This window comes from Thermobia domestica, chromosome 13 (assembly GCF_964235325.1).
Source record: "Thermobia domestica chromosome 13, izTheDome1.hap1.1, whole genome shotgun sequence".
Classification (NCBI taxonomy): domain Eukaryota; kingdom Metazoa; phylum Arthropoda; class Insecta; order Zygentoma; family Lepismatidae; genus Thermobia; species Thermobia domestica.
Genome location: NC_137466.1, coordinates 189,439,221 through 189,459,747, shown reverse-complemented (window position 1 = coordinate 189,459,747; position 20,527 = coordinate 189,439,221). Strand labels below are relative to the sequence as shown.

Below are 20,527 nucleotides of genomic sequence, written 5' to 3'. Positions count from 1 at the left end.
GCGTTTGGAATCGACACATGCTCGCATCCTGGCTGGGTCGCCAATTTGAGATTTAAAAATTCTTCTCTATATATATACTGTATATATGGTTAACGTTAATTAGGGATGACAACGGATAAATCTGACTAAATTGAATCATTAATAGAATTCTAGTATATGTCATGGTTGACGTCTTTTTTCAATCGTCTTAATCCAACTATCTTCGTTGAAGAGATATTTAAAACCACTCTTTCTCTTTAAAATACGCGGAGTAAGGGCGAAGCTTACGAAATATGAGACTTATGGACTAAAGCAGGGGAAGTTTTCCCGGTTATCTGTTGAAGCAAGAAACAATAAAATAGTCTTCTGTTGAGCAATTTTCTTTAAGAATCTACATGTATGCTTAAGAAAATATGAAAGAAGATCATGCTTATATATGAATCTTCCAGAGATATAAAAAACAGAATTCAGATAATTACGACAAAATTTTAGAAATTTGCAATGTAGAATTGTAGAAATAAAGAAATATGACTAACATGAAAAAGGGTAGGGTACAATGCTGTAATTTGCGCAGCATTCTAATGTATTTTTCTATAGTGTCTTAGATGAGACTCACTTGTCTTTTCCCTTCCCATTGCCACGCAAACTTTCTTGTCATTGAGGTACTCCAGGAATCAGACAGATTTTAAAAAATGTTTATACAATACAAATATGTAGAGATAGCAATAATGGAAATACTTCTTTAATAGAAAAGCCACTTTGCAAGTAACAAATCTTTGAAACATCGAAATCTTTTTAAAACACTTTAACTAACCAATTACACTGAAATCGGAGAAGGAAAATGGGAGATTTGGCAAGTTAACCACTACGGAATGAAGCACGTCAATTTTCTAATTTATCTTTTCGCTGCAAAATAATCCTTCAAGTTCGTGCTGTAAACGAAGTCTGAAGTGCATTTGAGTTCATAGTAGTTGAACTTAAAGAGAAAATGATAGCCATTAATTAATAATGATTACAGAATAAGTAATAGTTACAGTAAAACAATCATATTGTCTTATTTTAATTGTAAGCATATTCTACGTGTTAGTATTGTTTTAGATTAACAAAATTGTATGACAAGGTTTTTGTCGGTCATTCAATGTAGATTTACAATATAAGATAACACAGATTAAAAGCATAGCCTAGTTATACCATTTATCTTGGTATTGGTTTAAAAGGTGATGACACGTAAATGATATTAGTCATCATGTGGACGTTATTTGATTATTTGAAGGATTGTACTTGATGGTAGTTCGTTCACTTCTCATGTGAAGTGATTCAGAACTGATTCCAGGCCATATAAGCTTGTCTTGGATTTTTTGTACCTGAGCTTTCTTCGTTTCCTGTCACTAGATTTACTCCAGCCCCAATTCTTTCGTTATCATTCATTTCCGTTTATTGTTTTCATCCCTTTCACCCAAACAGGTAGGTCATAATGATGGGACATTAAAATAGTTTTTTTTTTTTTTTTTAATCTTATTTGATTTATCACGATTTCTCGATGTTTGAATAGTTAAATATGAACACATTTTTAGATAATTATAATCACACATCTGATCTGGATCTGGAATGGAAGTGCGTATTGGGATCTCGAATTTGGATCCTAATTGCTTGTGTGAGAACTATCATGTGAACTTGAGAAAAAGTCCATCATGAAGCTTGGGGCTGGGAGAGAGGAATACCTGCAGACAAAAATTATTGTTTGAAAAAAAAAATTAAATGACTACCCGTCACACTTTGAAAAGGCCTTGTGTCCTTCAGTCAACCAAATGTTGGATGGCTGATTAGAAATTTAGCGCCTCTTTCAGCACTAAGGCTATATGAGACGTTTATCTACAACTTAATATAGAATCTGAACCATATGAGCTCCCAAGGGGAATCAAAGTCTGGAACTTTCTCTCCGAAGTCGTCTATATTAACCATATAGCCACGAGGGTACTTATACCAAATATAAATTTTCTTTAGACAGTTAGAATGTTTGCTTGAAGCCAATAAAAGTGTTTGGTTGTTGAAGTTTAGCGTTTTTTTTTTTTTTTTTTTTTTTTTTTTTTTACCACCGAGGCTGCGTGAAACGTGAAGCAGCAGTTAAAGATGGAATCCGAATCGCCATAATGTGTTGAATGGTCTTCTCACCGGGACCACAGAAATCAAACTTGTATGCATTTTCGCGAGAATATCCTTTTAAAAAGGAAGTAAATGTCCATAGGTTCTTTTGATGAATATTGCGCGTTGATTTTATTAGTACTAATCTGTTATGCATATCTTTAGCACTAACTTAAAATGTGTGTTCCATGTCACGTGTGTGCATTCCCAAGGGGTTGAGGAGACCCCTCCAAAAAATACTCATTTTCTCCCCAAATTTACCATTCTGTGCCCAAATAAAATAACTTTGTATCCCGAAATTTACCATTCTGAATTAGATTTAAGTTTAACGCCCCACGATTATACACGTTTGGCTAAGAGAGATGATGAATATGGCAAGTGAATGATGATGGAAGAATTGGGGGACTGATAATGTGGAAGGAAACTGGAGTGCTCTGAGAAAATCCAGGGATACGATGTTGTCCACCACAAACTTACGTGGCCGGGGATCGAACCAGGGACCCTATGCACCAAATGCAAGGGATCTACCACTGTGCCTCCTTCAGTTTGATTGTATCATCTTCGATGGAAAATTATGTCCCCCTCCCAAGTAATCTTATGCGTGGAACCGGCGCCTTAAACCCGCCTTTGGCACCCCGAAGCGCATCTAGCCTATCCCCAGTTTTTTCAGTGACAAAAATAACTGAAATTATTATTTATATATATATACAGTGGAGTCTCGTTAATTCGAACTTGGATAATTCGAAATATTGGATAATTCGAACAGAAGTCCATTCCCCTTGAAAAGTGTATTGTAAACAATAGTAAAAAAAAAGTCGTGGATAAATCGAACTTTTGAACCTATGTTTTGGATAATTCGACGTAAATACAGTTGAAAATTTTTAATGTTGGGCAGATGTAAACAGAAATAGTTTTAACGTGTTTTCAGTTATCCAGATGCAGTCATAGGGAAGATTAATACAAAAGATAAATAGAAAATCTATGTAATGATAAAGATAAAGGTGAGTTGGGGAAGAAATAAAGATAGACAACGTGTGCCAATCTCATCTTGTTTCAGAATTGGTTGAAAATTTAAGATGAATTATTGATAAAGTCAACCAAATGTTATTAATATCGTATTCCACGCAACACATGAAATTCGAGATTTATTGACAAAAACAATCAAATTTAAGCAAATGAGATTTACGACTTCTTAAAAGTGAGAACAGAATATTCAAATTGTCATTGGTGTTTAATTGTTTGGGTTATTCAATGTATGTCGTAGTATTGTACGTAAATATATTTTCCATTGTACACGTAGTTTGAATTATGTGGAGTCAATGTCGTTTGTTAGTTTGCGGTATTCGATCACGCAAATAATAAGCTGCTTTAAAGGTAAAGTCTACACCATATGAATATGTTTTTGATGAACAGTATTTTGGTTTGTTTGTTGTTATATATATAAAAAATGAATGTTGTTGGATAATTCAAATTTAGGATAATTCGAAGTTTTTTCGTGTCCCCTTGGACTTCAAATTAAAAAGAGTCCACTGTATTTTGAAAGTTTGTAGTAACCGTTGCCTTCTAATTTTTATTGGAAAAATTTTTGAAACATTAGGTGTAGTTTCGGTTGCAGTTTTTCTGTTATGTAATGTGTAAAATACACTTGAGGTCCACAATGTCAACGTTCAACCTAGGCATAATATGCATCGGGAGAGAGAGAGTGAAGTTAGAAACTTCTGTAGGACCCTGGAAAAAATTGTAAACTCACGATAGTTTGGGTTCTAGCCAGGGGCGGATCCAGGACCGACTTCTGGGGGGGGGGGCGGTGGGTTGTCATACTGCTACTTTTAAGGGCTCCAAACTTTGGGATGGGTTTTATTTATATATAAAAAATAAGAAAGTTTCTTCTTCTGCGGGGCGATTGCCCCGATCGCCCCCTTGGATCCGCCCCTGGTTCTAGCGCCCCCTTTCCGTTTTTATCTTCTAGATCCGCCACTGTGGCATCCTCTGATCCGTGTTTAGATTTGAATAAGCTTTAACAACAGAAAATTGACGTCGTGGAAAAAATAACTTACCCTAGCGTTAAATATCATTATTATATAAAATGCTTCTAATTCAGTGCATTAAAATAGTGTCTATATAACTGTTTTAAATAGCAATCTGTTAAAATTTTGCTGAAATACACACACACACACGGACACAGACAAACAAACAAATGTATACATATACTCTGGAATTTTTAAAAGGTAGAAAAAAAAAAACTTTGGTGGAAAAAAGTTTCTCCGCTCAGTTTGCAACACTGCTGGCTGCTGTGTCTGGTCGGGCAGATCGCGAGCTGACTGGAGCGAGAAAAGACGAAGAGTTGTTGGTTGGCGGATCCCATCCATGCACACAAGCCTTGACAGTGGGGCGCAAGGGCGAGCCGGGTTGTGTACTGGTTGGTGACTTTAGTAGTGGTGCCGCGAGAAGAAAAAAAATTCTTTTGTTTTAACACACACAAAAAAAAGCAAGCTAGCGAAAAGAAAACTAACGTATCATCATGGGGAAGTGAATAGATCACACAAAACGTAATAACACCCCGAAGAAGAATCTCGAGGTAAAAACAACGACCTACCCCAGTGATTTTCGGAAGAAGACAACAACAGATAGGAGAAGAGTCAGTGTCACACGCGCGACAGTGTTTTGTTTGTTATACTTGTGTTCTGGCAGGCAATTACAACATTTTAGGCAATATTAAAATTAGAAAAAAAAATCGTATATATATTTTTGTTCGTTTTACACACAATTTCTGTTACGGGTGTAGTATGTCACGTGTCTAAGAAGCTAGATTTTTGCATCAAAACAATTGACGATCAAGTAACGCAATACTTATTGTAGTTGCAAGAAGGACAATCAGTGTTTTTGTTTACAATTTTAAAAAATCTGGATGGTTTTATCGCTGCTGCTGGAACTAAACAGTATTCGGTCAACACTCTTCAAACTTGCTACAGACAGTGAATAACAGTGATTGCTCAATTTGTTGCTCTTTGAGCCATATATTCATAAAAATATACGTAATTGTGTCTTGTGTCTACGGGTATTATTAACAAAACGCCATAATAAACAAGTGTGGATCCGTTCCTTTTATAAAAAAAGAGCCATTTGTGATTACTACAGTGACTTAATAATCAAGTGTTATCTTTTTTTTTTTTCCGCGCTCAATATAGTTATTACTGATTCGTATATAGTTTGACGAGTGCAGTCCATCAATATTATTTACTCACTGAATAGGCAAATTGTCTTCGCGAGGAGAAAGGAAGAAAATATGTGTAGTAATTGTAGTGAATGTTGTCAGGAAACGGAAAGGGGCGTAGAAGAGGAAGAGCAAGAAGAATCGAGTTCAGGTACAGTACAAAATAAAATATTAAATGAGCCTTAGAATAAAATAAAACGTCTTGGGTGTGACACCTTAAGAACAATCTAAACATTTTATTACACACTTCAATTTGTCGTTGTTAAATGATTAATTCAATCCTCTCAAGAAGTTATGAAAGACTGTAAACTAATAGCAAGAATCTGACAATATGTATGCCATATATACGTTGTAGTAAAGATTGTTAATTAATAGCAATAATTTGGCAATGTGTCTGCCATACATACATTGTAATTTTACTACGATATACTGGCAGTAGATCTGCTAGATTTCAATTTAATATCTCCATATTGGCAGTAATTGCTCCTGCTGATTTTTTTTATTGCAGTGAATTACCATACTTATTATTATTATTATTAAATATTCTGCCTTTTGATAGCTTCTGGAACTAATATGATTCCCCCCTGTCCAGGTTAGAATCTCGAAATACCTTTTCATGTTTTTTGATCTTCAGTTTCCTTTTGTAACTCCAATATTTTTCTATTCTTCAGATCGAGAATAAGTTATGTTCTTCTTCTTCCTACTCCTCGCTTTCCTTCCATCTTACCCTCTCTACCGGTATGAAGACGACAAGTTCTTTGTAAGATATGTCCAATCTTTTGGTCTTCCTACAAAGGATGCTGGGTAAGAGTGTTTTCTTCTCTCCTACTCCTTTCAAGACATCTTCGTTTGTTATCTCTCTGTTTGCATTTAAAATTTATCTTCTCTGCTCCATATATAGCTCTTGACCAGTTGCTTCCGTGGTCCAGTGTTAAGCCTGTTAGAAGTGATTTTTGCTTGTTGGATGCTTCTTTGGCTGCAGCAATACCTGATCTCTATGGTGCACTAAATGTCTCTCGTCAAAATACTTCCTACATATTTAAAATGATCGACTTCTTCAAACTCCCTTTGTTCTTGTCTGATCCGTAAGAGCGTGTTTCCAAGGGATATTCTCATGACTTTCGACTTTACGATGTTGATTTCCATTTCATATTGTTTCCCAGTGTCAACTGTTCTGTTCATCATTTCTTGTAGATATTCCTCGGTTCTTAACTGTAATAACCTTGTTGTCCACATACAGTACTTGACTTTGTTGATGATCTGTCCACCAACTTTGAAACCTGAGATTAATGAAATCTTGAAGTACGAGTGTATAGAAGATATAAGTTTATTTCGGGATTATTATTATTATTATTATTTTTTTTTTTTTTTTTTTTTTTTTTAATAGAGCAAGGAGTCTGAACGTGAAGTAAAGCTACGATAGAGCGCATGGACCAAACAGTTGGGGAAAGAAGAGTGTATTTTATAGATCCTTCAGTGAAGTGTTGAGGGAGACTCAAAATGTGGGTGTTGTACCACGTACAGTCACGAACATTAATAAATGGAGGCTGAAGCCATTATTTCTTATGGCTCCAACCTCCATTTATTAATGTTCGTGACTGTACAGTATTGAGGTGATATGTGGTCACTACACAAAAGCGGCGAGTAGAGACTGGATGCTTTCGAAATGTGCGTGTAGAGAAGAATAAAATATAATCTTTCAGTTTTAACGTTCAGATTACGCTCTTTAGGCTAAGGAAAACGATGGTTAGTTCAACTGAATGATGATGGAGGAATTAGTAGGAGGAGAATGTGGGAGGGAACGGGAGTACCACAAAAAAAAACACGGACAGGATGTTGTTCACTACAAACTTACTTGACCCGGAATCGAACCAGGGCCCCCGCGCACCAGAGGTAAACACTCTGCCATTGAATCACTGTGCTCCTTGGAAATGAAAGAAGACAGACATGTAGCTGGGAAAATCAGAGAAATACTAAGGGAGAAAAATTAATTACAATATTAAATTTAACTAATGGAGATAGACAATCCTCTTTAATTATAAAAAGAATACAAGGTAAGGTGGCAGGAAACAGAGAGCGAGGCTGAAAGAGATTACAGGTCAGTATTAAGACAGAAAATTGCTCCTTTGAAGGCTCAAGATCGTAGTGAGTAGAAATTTCTCAGTTTGAGAAAAGTGACCTTCCATTAATGGCTGAATATAATTTATTATTATTATTATTATTATTATTATTATTATTATTATTATTATTATTATTATTATTATTATTATTATTATTATTATTATTATTATTGAATCCTGTAGAGTCGAAAATTTCCCCACAAACGAGTGTTGACTGTTGAACGAAATTATTTGAAGTACCCTGTAGTATTTTTAAGGGCAATGACAACGAATAATCTAGCATTACATCAGCGTTAAAGTACAATTCACCGTTAAGTCTAGAAATGTTGTTGATGTTGACGTATCAGTTGTTATAAAGATCATTATAAACGACAATAGTGGTCAGTCATTGTTTACGTTTAAACTAACCATTTCAATAATGTTAATAAGTCTTTGTCATAAAAGCTGTCCGTGGCTCGTTATAAATTTTACAGACAACATCTGTACCTAACTCAAGAGGGTAGATTGTCGTTTGTTAAAAACCTATGCTGCTTCTCACTTCCGAAATATATTGCTGATGTGAGGAAAGTTACATGCCAGAGGAAGTTATATGGAGCGAAGTAGCTCATGTGGTAGAGCACTGGCTTCGCATTCGGAAGGTCGCGGGTTCGATTCCCTCTGCCGCCCATCCTGACTTGGTTTTCCAGAGTTTTTCCTCAGTTCTACCAGGCAAATGCCAGGATGGTACCTACCGACGGGCCCTGACCGATACGTTCCCAAATCCTTTTCATTGTTATTGTTGTTGTTAGATATTCAATATAAAATGGCCTCTGAGCTGTATCTGGTGATTGTTAAATAAATAAATAGAATGTAAAGCTTCCAAATGTGTTAATCATACATTAGGATATCCGATTTCTATTTTTAGTATTTTTTTAATAAATGCATTAATTTTCTTTTTAAATCATGTCTCCTCTCAAAAATGACTTGACTACTCCCTTATTTACGTTGTCGATTTACACAAGAGTTGATCACTCAAGTATTGTTTAGATTTAGACAATTATTATTATTATTATTATTATTATTATTATTATTATTATTATTATTATTATTATTATTATTATTATTATTATTATTATTATTATTATTATTCAGTGATTAGTTAACAAGTTCAAAAGTTATTTCTTTAACGAATCGTAAGTGTAAATTTTGTTTCATTAGCAAATCGTCTGTTTACCCATACTCTCTTGACCAATGCTAAGTTTGAACACACTAGCTTTAACCAATTTTGTGTTTACTTCTTTTTTTTTTAACTAATTCAAGTTAAGACACACTTCATTTAACCAATCCTAGATATGTGTACACTTTCCATACACACTTGCTTTATTAAATCATAGGTTTGTGCACACTTGCTACAATCGATTCTAAATTTAGACACTTTTTAAAAGTTTTTATTTTTAAAATTGTATACACACTTTCTTTTAACCAATCCTAGATTTGTGCATACTTCCTCTAACCAATTCTAAGTTTAGAAATTTTTTAAAAAAATAATTTTATTTCTAAGTTATACACACACATTCTTTATCCAATTGTAGGTTTGTGCGCACTTTCTCTTACCAATTCTAAGATTGGGCACTTTTTAAAAGTGAGTTATTTTCGAAGTTATACACACACTTTCTGTAACCAATCCTAGGTATGTGCACATTTCCTCTGACCAATTCTATGTTTTGAAGATTCTTTTAAAACAGTAAGTTTAAGTTTATTTTCAAAGTATTACACATACATTTTCTTTAACTAATCCTAGGTTTATGCATATTTCCTGTAACCAATTCTAAGTTTATATTTTCAAAGTTATGCACATTCTTTCTTTAGTCAGTCCTAGGTTTCTGCACACTTCCTCTAAGTTCTAACAAGTTATAAGTTTTGACACTTTTTAAAAGGAGGTTTATTTTCAAAGTTATACACACACACGCGCACTTTCTTTAACCAATCCTAGATTTCTGCATACTTCCTATAATTTAGAAGATATTTTTTAAAAATAAGTTTAAGTAAGATATTTTTTAAAAATAAGTTTAAGTTAATTCACACATTTTTTAAAACAAATTCTATATTTAGGTACACTTTGATGGATCCTGAATGCCGATTTTGGTCAGAATTGGACGAGTTCCATGAATGGCGTACAATATATACCTGAACGAACGTAAATTGAAGTTTAAAAATGAAAATTAAATGAAATCTTTGAGTTTTGCGTCCCACGGTTATGGCGGCTAGGCTAAAGGAGACAGTGATGATAAGAAATGAATGAAATGATGGGATGAAGAAAGTGGGAGGAAACGGGAGAACCCCGAGGAAACCCACGCACACGGTGTTTGTCCACCACAAAGTTTACTTGGCGCAAGCTGGGATCGAACTAGTGACCCCATGCACCAGAGTGAACGCTCTACCACTGAGCCATCGCGGCCCCTAAAATTGAAGTTTAAGAATCAGTCATAACTTTAAGCTGTATCTCATTAACCTTACGGTATGTTATCGTTTTGGTAGTGTTATAATGAAAAGCCTTTTGGCGGTGTAATACAATATTAGTTTTATCTTAATAGATGGCATTAGTTGTCGCACACTATCAATTTTTAGATTTACCAAAAGTTGTTGTTTCTCGAATTTCCTCGAAGATTACGCATGAGGATTTGCACCTCGCCCACCTGATTTTGTTCAACTCAATGATGTGTATGTCAGGCGCGTACCCAGAAATTTTTGTTCGGAGGAGTCCAAGGTTTTGGGGGGAAGGGGTCCATTACTACAATCAATTATGTCTATGTAATATTGAACGGGTATTATTGTGCACCCGAAAAGACTATAAGTAATTCTAAAGCACTTCCACTAATATTTTCGGGAAAAAATGAGAGAATTAGATTGTTTATATAAGAGTACAGATGAAGTGTAAGACCAGCTTTCCGTGCTACATTAATCATTTTCCTGTTAAACGTATAGTTTTATTGAGAATGTATATAAAACTATGTTGAGTTAGGAAGTTTTTTTGGGGGAGGAGGGATCCAGACCCGTTGGATTCCCCGTGCGTGTGCCCTTGATATATGTATACGGATTGGTAAATGTTTCTTTTTTGGACTCGTGTTATCGTTAAACGCTTTTAGAACTTTTATTGGTAAATGGCCAAGTTAAGACACTTTATCTTGTCTTACTTAAACTTAAGAGTCTTCATCCCTGCGAAATTAAAATACCGCTAATTTTACAGTACTTATGTGATATCTTCAAATAGATAAAAGATAGGGCCTAATTGAAATATGGAACAAGAGCGCCCTAGACAATATTATTTTGCGTGAGGTACCGTTATCACAAGTCACATAGTGGCTTTATGTTTTCTGCTGTTTAGAAACGCGAAAATAAATGCCGATTTTCAAAATGGCTCGAAATCGAAAGCAGATAAGTGAGTCGTGATAACGGTTTCTTATATAAAATGATATTGTTTAGGGCGCTCTTGTTCCACATTTCGATTATCTTTTTTATCTATTTGAAGATATCACATAATTAATATAAAATTAGCGGTATTTTAATTTCGCAGGGATGAAGACTCTTAAGTAAAAATAGTTGCCGCTACTCACGGTACTCACTGCGAATATGTTATTCTACACCTTCTGATTGACTGCGAGAACTAGGGTCAAAATCTACCCAAGTGAAATTAATTAGCAAGTGTCGCCATCTATTGACCTATTATTATCTTTTGAATACATACAATATACAGGGTGTTTTTCTAAACAACACCGACAACGTTTGGGAGATGATTCCTGACACTAAGATAAGACAAAAAGTATAGACTTATCTGAGTGCACAAATGCTTCCTTTCGGAGTTATAGGCTACTGAAAACATGAAAATAGTAAACTTCAAAGGTCCATAACTCCAAAACTATGGGACCTATCGTACTCAGATCAAGACTTCACTTAGAAACTAGTATGTCCTCTATCCAAATATCCATGTTTCATGATCCTTTGTACTTCCGCAACAATTTTTATAGAGGTAGTTAGTGAATACTTAAAATTATATATGAGCTCATCCGTGGCTAAGCGTTTAGCGTACGCGCCTTCGGCGTGGGAGACCTGGGTTCGATTCTCGGCGGGAGCTCATGTGGTTCGAATTCCACGTTAATCAGTAGGTCCACGTCTCATATAGCCTCGCTACTGAACGGGACGTTAAACTGCAAAATTAATTAAAATTATATGCCTGTAGCCAAACTCCCTCTATAAAGATTGTGGCGTGAGTATCTTCGGATTCTGAAACATGGATTTTTTTTTTTTTTTTTTTTTGGATAGGACACATATTAGTTCCTAAGTGAAGTCTTGACCCGACAACGGTAGGTCCCATAGTTCTCGAGCTCCGGACCATTAAAGTTCATTTTTACATGTTTTCGGCAGCCAGTAACTCCGAAAGGAAGCATTTGTGCAGCCAGGTTGGTCTATACTTTTTGTTTAATCTTGGTGTCAGGGATCACCTCCCAAACGTTGTCGGTGTTGTTTTGAAACACCCTGTATATTCTTGTTCCAGTCTTTGAAGTCGATTTAAATAGCAAAATTCATTTTAAGTTTGCACAAATAAAAAGAGCTAGAGAAATCTTATAATCTTATAAAAAGGTCCGGGTACTCTATACATTTGCGTACCGCCAAAAAAAAAAAAAAAAAAAAACCATTTAATACAATTATATGTGAAAATTTTTACGCCAAAAGTTACAATTTGTTCTGTTATAGAGGGTGGAAAAGTGTGTGAAAACAATATTTTGCTTTCCTGGAACTAAAAGATTACCAAGAATTCGTAATTTATTAAAGATAGCCTTTAATTAATGGTGTGATTTGAATGACGTTGGAACACCTATCAGACTGTCAAATATTGATCTACGTGAGTCGTATTGACTCAAGTTTCCCATGCGTGTAACTCTTCCAACAAAGTGATGTAAAAGCAAACAAAAATTGCACTGAGCAGTTTTTGGAAGTGTGTGACACATACATCAATGACACGCTATGTGTAATTTAGCGTAAGACTATCATTTGATTTATTTACGAAATGAAGTACATTATATACTTCATACTTCTGGTTGTTCCAATCGTTTCTAGAGTGTGTAACTTCGTTTCTATTTGCTCGAAATACGGCATATAATTCATTGGAAGCAATATCTGGCTCAAAACGTGCCACCTATTGAGATGGAACTGATACTAGGCTCGTGTTTAGCATCACTACGAGTCCCAAATAAGGCAACCCTGAAGTACAGACGTTAAGCCAATCATCTAAGTATTTTGAGCATGGTTACAACATCGTATTTTATATCGTTGGAACAGCTACTATAAATCTTATGATGATGGTCTTGGTATTTCCAAATTATGTGATATTTTTTTTAATTACAAGTACCATAATTGACATAATTGTTACCATCATAAAAATGACTGTGACAACAATAGATTTTGTTGATCTAGCTATATTTTAACCATATAATATTGTCTTTCCAGCTATAAGTTCCATCATACTTCTGGTCAGGCCGGTAGCCAGCCAGAAAATGTAGGGGAGGCCCGGCTGAAGTTAGGGAGGGGCCTGATCCAACCATATTATAGTTTATCATCATATTATAGTTCATTTGCAAGCTTATCGTGAAAATTTTAGGGGGGCAGCGAAAATTTAGGGCGGCCGCCCTAGACGCCTCCTGGATACGGGCCTGCTTCTGGTTGTTCCAACTATACCGTTTTTTAGAGTGCATATAAAAAGAAACACTTATATAAAAAAGAAACATATACTGTATATACCTAGGTATATAAAAGGAAACATATAATAAAAGGAAACACAAAAAGGAAACACCTATTTATAACAGTGCTGGTGTATCACGTATGTAATACTGGCATCTTGCGCTTCCAGATGGTTTGCGTTCGTTGTGGGATACCCTAGTTCTCTCCCAGTTGAGTTTGAGCTTATGTGGTTCGAATTTACACATTAAACTGCAGGTCCACGTCTCATTTAGACGCGGTGCTCAAAACAAGCATCTCTAAACACCAAAACAATCAACTAATGCAGTGAGATCTTTGTGAAGAATCTGGCTTTTTAAGACTTCCAAATATGGGAAATCTTACGGAAGAAATATATATATATATATATATATATATATATATATATATATATATATATATATATATATATATATATATTTTACTTCAACGTATAACAATTATGCCCTTTAGGCTAAGGGAGACGGATGGTTAATGGAAGTGAATAATGATGGAGGGGCGCTGTAGACATGGCCTTGCATGCCGTGTTAAGTAATTGCTCTTCTTGCTGGCCTGGTAGATGGCGCGCTCACCTTTGGTGAACATGGTCCCAGGTTCGACCCTCGTTGAGGGAAGGGTAATTAGCATAACGTTCTAAAAATTTTGAAATGCGTTAAGTGTTCTTAATAATATTCCAAGATACTTCAAACGTTCCATATTGGAAATAGGTGTGCTGTATACTATTAGATAAATACCTCAAAAGACTGTGTTCGGAAAAAAAGAAAAAAAGAATTGCATTATTCTAAAAAGGATGTTCGCCAAATCATCCCCTCCAAAGTTCCAAATCACAGCAGAGCGGGCCTTGCAGTTTAAGAAAAGAAGAAGAAGAAGAAGGAGGAGGGAGGAAACAAGAGGGAAAGGAAGAAAATGAAATCCTGAATGTCTTCCCGCATCTTACTTTTTTCTGTGTGGAACAGTCTGTCGGCCAGAAAAAATGTCTGTGAAGGAATCTCTCTGTATTGACTGTCCACTTGAAGGCCAAAGTCATAAGAAACCTGAGAAAATATGAAATGTCAAATCCTCTTTGAGAGCGCAAGAAAGAAGGGTTCCAAGGATATTACCTAATAAAAAAGAATATTTCTCTTTAGAAATCTATATCCTAGATTTTGTTAAGAGGAGTTTGCAATCAGAGGTGGAACACCTTCTCGAAATCTGACAGAATTTCAGGACTCTCAAAACGCAAGTTTCTGGCGATTTTTAAAATGTCAGCAGTTAATAGTGTTATGGTTGTGGGCACGGAAGGGATATCTCACCAGACCCGTATCCAGGGGGTCTGGGGGGAGCCCTCCTAAATTTTTATTGGCTCCCTAAAATTTTCATAGTTGGCTTGCAAATGAACTATAATATGGTTGGATCGGGCCCCCCTAACTTCTACCTCCCCCCCCCCCCTCTACAGTTTTGGGCTGGCTATCGGCCTGTATCTCACCCTAATTTCAACTTGCTGCAAACTTGAGACTCGTTGTATTTCATTCTTTCCCTATTACAATTAGTATAGTGTCACTGGTAGAAGTATCTGTGTCACTGTTAAAATTATATGTGTCACTGTTAGGAGTATCTGTGTCACTGCTAGCTCTTATGAAGAGCGATAGTCACTTACACTAACCACCTTTTCCATTGAATGTGTTCCTCGTGTGGGTGATTTTTTTCGACTTAACGTTTCTGAAGTTTCTTTGTAGTTCACTAGATGGCACTACGTTATTTTTATAGCGAAAGTAACGATTTGGCGGGAAAAACACATTTTGTACACAAGTTAATATTGGAAATTTCCCTTTTATTTCGACTGGTCATAGTAATTGTGCTTTCATACAAGTATATTACTATAAAAGTGTTTGGTACCTTACTTAGACATGTCTTGAAGTAGTAAGGTTGCATTCTTGCAATAAGAACAAGTAATCTTATTGTTTTATGTGCTTTTTTTTTTTTTTTTTTTTTTTTTTTTTTTTTTTTTTACCTTGAAGTTGGTGGTTAACAGACGTAACCACCACGTACTCCAGCAGCTGTTGATCTGTAAGGAAAGCTGTGGCGTGCGAAAGAAATAGATCTCATTATGGAAGACATACTCTCTGGCACTGAAAGTGATGTAGAGAACTGTGTAAGTGATTTTTATCAGGATCCCGCACTTTTAATGCACAATAGATGACTGCACACAACTCGAGCAGGATTTACAGGGTGTTGGGCAATGGTGTGACAAAAACAAACTTTCATTGAATATCTCTAAATGCAAGTCTTTATCGCTCTCAAGGAAAGAAAATCCCATCAATTATCCGTATATAATTAATGGCATATCTCTGTGTAAACCAAATTCAGTTAAAGATTTAGGAGTAATTTTTGATTCAAAATTGACCTTCTCTCATCACATCGATGCAATCTCTAAAGCTGCATTCAGAAACCTGGGTTTTATCTATAGAATGGGTAAAGAGTTTAGAAACGAGTCAACATTCATTAAACTTTATAATTTGTACGTAAAGTCCCCATTAGAATATGCGTGCGTTATTTGGACACCGAATGTAAGTAAATACTTACAAGCAATAAAAAACATACAATTTAAATTTCTAAAAATGCTTACGTACAAGAAAACAGCTTTCTATCCCACACAGATTCCCTACGTTGACTTAGTAAGCAGTTTGAATTTCCTAACGTTGACGAATCGACGAAAGATGTTTGATTTACTATTTTTATATAAAGTATTAAATAATAAAATTGACTGTCCAGAGCTACTCACGAAAATATATCTGAGCGTTCCAACAGGCAGAACAAGACCAGGGAATACTGGTATATTTTACTGTGAATGGGCACGAACAAATATTCTCAGTAGGGTCTAAATCTCCGCTGTGGAGAATGTGTGACTCCTACAATGAATTAAGTCACAAAACTGATGTATTAGATATATTCAGTATGTCAGAATATGTATTTAGAAACAGGATTATTACCGAGTACCTGACACTCGAACTGAATTGATTAATTGTACGGATAAATGTATATATGTCTATGTAAGTATTATATGACATTATAATTAGGCATTAACTCCTTCAATGTGGGTGGCGAGTTAACTCGTTTCTTCAAAACGCACCTCCTGTGCGGATGGCGTATATATACGCTTTCATTTTGCTTTGGCTATTTTGTATTGCGTTTGGCGAATATACTTGCCCACAGTATGAGTAATGTTATCCCGACAATATTTAGCGTGTTTGCGCTCAGCTGGTTTCAATTGTTGCTTAATTAAAAGAAGAAGAGGAAAAAGAAATAAAAATAGAGTTTGGGCTTCGTCAAATATAGTTTTCATTCTTTGTTTTGTTTGAGAGCAGACAGCACAGTAATGGATTCAAAACGATATTTCAACGATGCTGACATCGAGGAAGAGTTATTAATTAGTGATTCTGATATAAGTGATCTTGAAACAGACTTAGAATCAACATCCAAAGTTCTCAAAAAAAAAAAAAAAAAAAAAAAACTTTTTACAGTGGTTCGCATCTGAAAATTACGCACTGAAGGGGTTAAGCCTGTTGTGTTGTTTTCTAAATAAATAAATAATCGAGGAAGCATTTATTGAGGACAATGATACTTTGTGATACTAACAAGATTCAAAGGCGCACGCACGGCAAGTCCACCGGGTCCGTACTCCCCCTTCCCCCCGCAGATCTTTCCTAACTAAACATACATTTGTTCATTTTCTCAATAAAACTCTACCTGTTTAACAGGGAAATGATTGTTGTAGTATGAAAATTTGATCTTGCACTTCGTCTGTACTCTTTCTGTTATAAAAACAATCTAGTTCTATCATTTTATTTCGAAGATATAGATTGAAGTATTTTACAATTACTTACAGTCTTTTCGGGTACAGAATAATACCCATTCAATATTACATAGACGTAGTGACCTGTAGTATTGGACGTACCCAAAGCTTGGACTTCTCCCGTCAAAAAAAAAAAAAAGAAAGAAAGAAAGAAAAGAAAAAAAAGAAAAGAAAAGAAAAAAAAAGGGGTTTGGTCGCGTCCGGCAAGATCGCAGTGTATAATATTTTTACTGAGATATAATAATCTAAAATAATCGCTAACTCTTTAATTTTAAATATTTTGCAATGGATATTTTTTTAGAACTGGACGCTTGTCTTATAAATAAAATATTTTGTCAGGGATGTTTCTGCAATCACTCTGTTGATTTTACACATTGTCAGTGTGCTGACGGAGTTTAGAAAAAAAAAAGTTTCATATGTACTGCACGGTAAGGTCAGCTGTGCAAACTGCAATTTAAGCATGACGAATATGAAAGTTAGAAGTTATGAAATGAAAAAATAATAAGGTATAACCGTGGACTTTTTATTTCATTTTTAAAACTGTACTACCTGCGATGTGTTAATAAAAAAATGACGACAATCGTGCATATATGTGACAAAACCTATAGAATGCAAACAGAGCGTAAAATAAGAAAGAATATAGAGTTTCAGCACCGCAAAGGGGTTGAGCGAGGAGGCGGGGGAGATCTTGTATGCGTTTGTGGCAGTATGTGAATATGAATGCGTGTGCGTGTGTGTGTGTTGAGTCAAATTGGAATGAAACTTCCTAGTTCCTTACTTCTCGAGTTTTTTTTAGGTATCCTTTTTTTTTACATTTTGGAGGGGGTTAACGCAAGGGGTTGGAATGTACCCTAGGGCCGTTGGTTGAAAAAAAAACATCTGCTCCTCACCAAACATTTTATCCACTCTATAACCAAGCTGTGGCACCTCGTGAATCATCTGACCTTCGTTTTGTGCATTGGGAAAAAGGACAGAAAAGCCGGGGTCATGCTTCATGCATACCCTTCTCGTCTTCCCCCAGAAGAGACCTCTACTATATATATATATAAAAAAAGTCACATGTATTATGCAGTAAGGGGGTGGGGAAACAAAATGATAGGTTTAGGGGGCGGACCACAGTCAAGCACGTTTATTTCTCCACGTGCTAGTCACGTTCAGACGATCAACACACAGTTCTTTCGTCCTTCCTAAACCCCCTATCTCATCCTATACGTTCTCTCTATATATCTCACATCCTTATTCCAAGATTTCATTCCTTTTTGCGTCAAGGCGCGTTTCTGGTATTTTCTCAACTAGGCAGAGAATGAGAAAGAAGAAAGGTGTTGTGGAATGCTATGCAGCGTGAGTGTAATATATGGTTATACTGTATTTGGTACGAGGAAACCATAAGCTCCTCATTATATGCGCCGTTGTTAAGTTATTTCGTCAAAGGAGATACGCACAAAATTCTCCTGCTCCAACGTTCTTTTCAATAATCTAGAAACTAGGCATTATTTATTATTATTATTATTATTATTATTATTATTATTATTATTATTATTATTATTATTATTATTATTATTATTATTATTATATTATTATGTAAAGATACATGACAAATACGAGAGAGCTATCAACCAGAAGATGGCAGCACGTTTATCTCTTTCTTTTTAATTGTATTTTATATGGAGGGCAATATTCAAAATAATTATAATTCAACCAATTGAATCATTATACAGTAAATAGCGTTCGCAAGCAAGGGGCGTAGCGTTCACTAAACCTCTGGAATCGTTCGTCATATGAGAACGTAACTCCATTTTCGTAAGTTTACAGGTGAGAGGACAAAAATATTATTTTCTTAGAAAGATGTGGTTTTAATAAGATGGTAATTGAGTTACATTGCAACAGATGATCGACCAAGAAAACAGATGGCGTTACGTTCCATTTACACCAAGTAGGGCGTTAAAAATTATGTCCAAACATGATGAAAACGAAAACAGCATTTTTGGAGTTACGTTCCTCTGGTTTTCATGCGACGCGTTGTTTCCTTTCATTATAAAGAATAATGCATTAAGTGTGAATTATGCAGCAATGACTTAAGAAAAAGCAGAATGTGAAGGATAAGAAATATTTTCAGAATAATGGATTTAAAATGACATCTCTCCTTAAGCAGAAAATGATGCTACACCTTTGATGAAATTCAAAGTATATGACGGGAGATCCGAATTCGTTTCCCGGTGGGAGCTCATACGTAGGTATTAAGTTATAGGCCCACGTGTCATAAATAGCCTCGCTGTTGAACGGGACGCTTATCACCAACTCGACAAATCAACCAAATTATATAGCTCTGCACGTTAGCCGAAGAACGCTTTTGCAGCTATAAACATAATAACGTTAATATGGTTACTCATTCTTGAGATATACATCACTATTGTGTTGCGCTTATGAGTTAAAAGTTTTTAATTTTACTCAAATACTACTTCAATACTGTATATATATGGCCGGATACAGGATTTCCTGAGGGGAGTGCACCAATAACTATCAGTACATTTGAATCAAATTTAATTTTTTTTAAATGCCTTTAAGCATCTGTGATATGTATGAGGAATTGACTTAAACTATTCTGTTTAGCAAAACCGCTTTCTTTTAAACCTGAAACGGAAACATGACATGAAATTTTAGGAAAGTATTGCTATTTTTACTGCCATTTTCTCACTTTAGATAGTGTATGTTCAGAACGGAGGGATGCACGTGCTCCGGTTCACCCCCTAAATCCGGCCCTATATATATATATATATATATATATATATATATATATATATATATATACGGTTAAAAATAGGGAGTTGCGCAACCTAATGCAGCAGCCGCGCCTGCCGGTTGCATAAGCATGTAATGTAATACTGCAACCATGCCTGCCGGTTGCATAAGCATGCAACTTAATGCAGCGGTCATGCCTGCCAGTTACGTAATCATACAACCTAATACAACAGCCACACCTGCTGGTTGCATAAGCATGCAATCTAATACAGCAATCGCAATACACTGCTTACTAAAGAGACACGTAATTATAGCTAAATAACAAAGTAACCTGATAAAAATTATTGTAATAGATATAACATTTCTTGCTAAGGGGTGAGAGGACTACAGATTTACTTGTAGGGTTAAACCCCATTTAAAATACTTTCGCAACGCCACTGCACATGACAATACACATATGGGCTTAAATCTCAGTTTGATACACTTGGTATCCTGTGTATAATGCAAAGTGTATCTATGAAAGTATTTTAGCATATTAATTTTAAGTGTTATCATGCCTAATAGTGATTTATTGTGAGTGGGAGAGATTGATGTGTGTGTGGATTGAAGATTGGCTGGTGTTCCGAACGACTTTAAAGATCGTGACTTGGTTAACCAAATGCTAAGAGACGACAGAAGAGAGAACTCCTCTCCTCTTTACAATCTGTCCTGCAGAAGTCCTTACTCCCAAAAGCAAAAAAGAAATTAATC

General features: G+C 35.5%; 1 protein-coding gene across 4 annotated transcripts in view; it reads left to right on the top strand.

Annotated features, from left to right (window-relative positions):
• Nucleotides 1–20,527, top strand: part of LOC145668871 (coiled-coil domain-containing protein AGAP005037-like) — a 1,021,830-nt gene that overhangs the window by 81,150 nt on the left and 920,153 nt on the right. For 2 of the 4 annotated variants that reach the window (XM_081737121.1, XM_081737110.1), the window contains exon 1: nt 4,482–5,486. The exons of 1 other annotated variant lie outside the window; for it this stretch is intronic. In XM_081737121.1, the coding sequence (XP_081593247.1) occupies nt 5,408–5,486 (79 nt within the window). In that variant the 5' untranslated portion in view covers nt 4,482–5,407. Of the gene's footprint in view, nt 1–4,480; nt 5,487–20,527 lie in introns of those variants that run through there. One more of the 4 variants, XM_081737106.1, reaches the window with a different exon arrangement.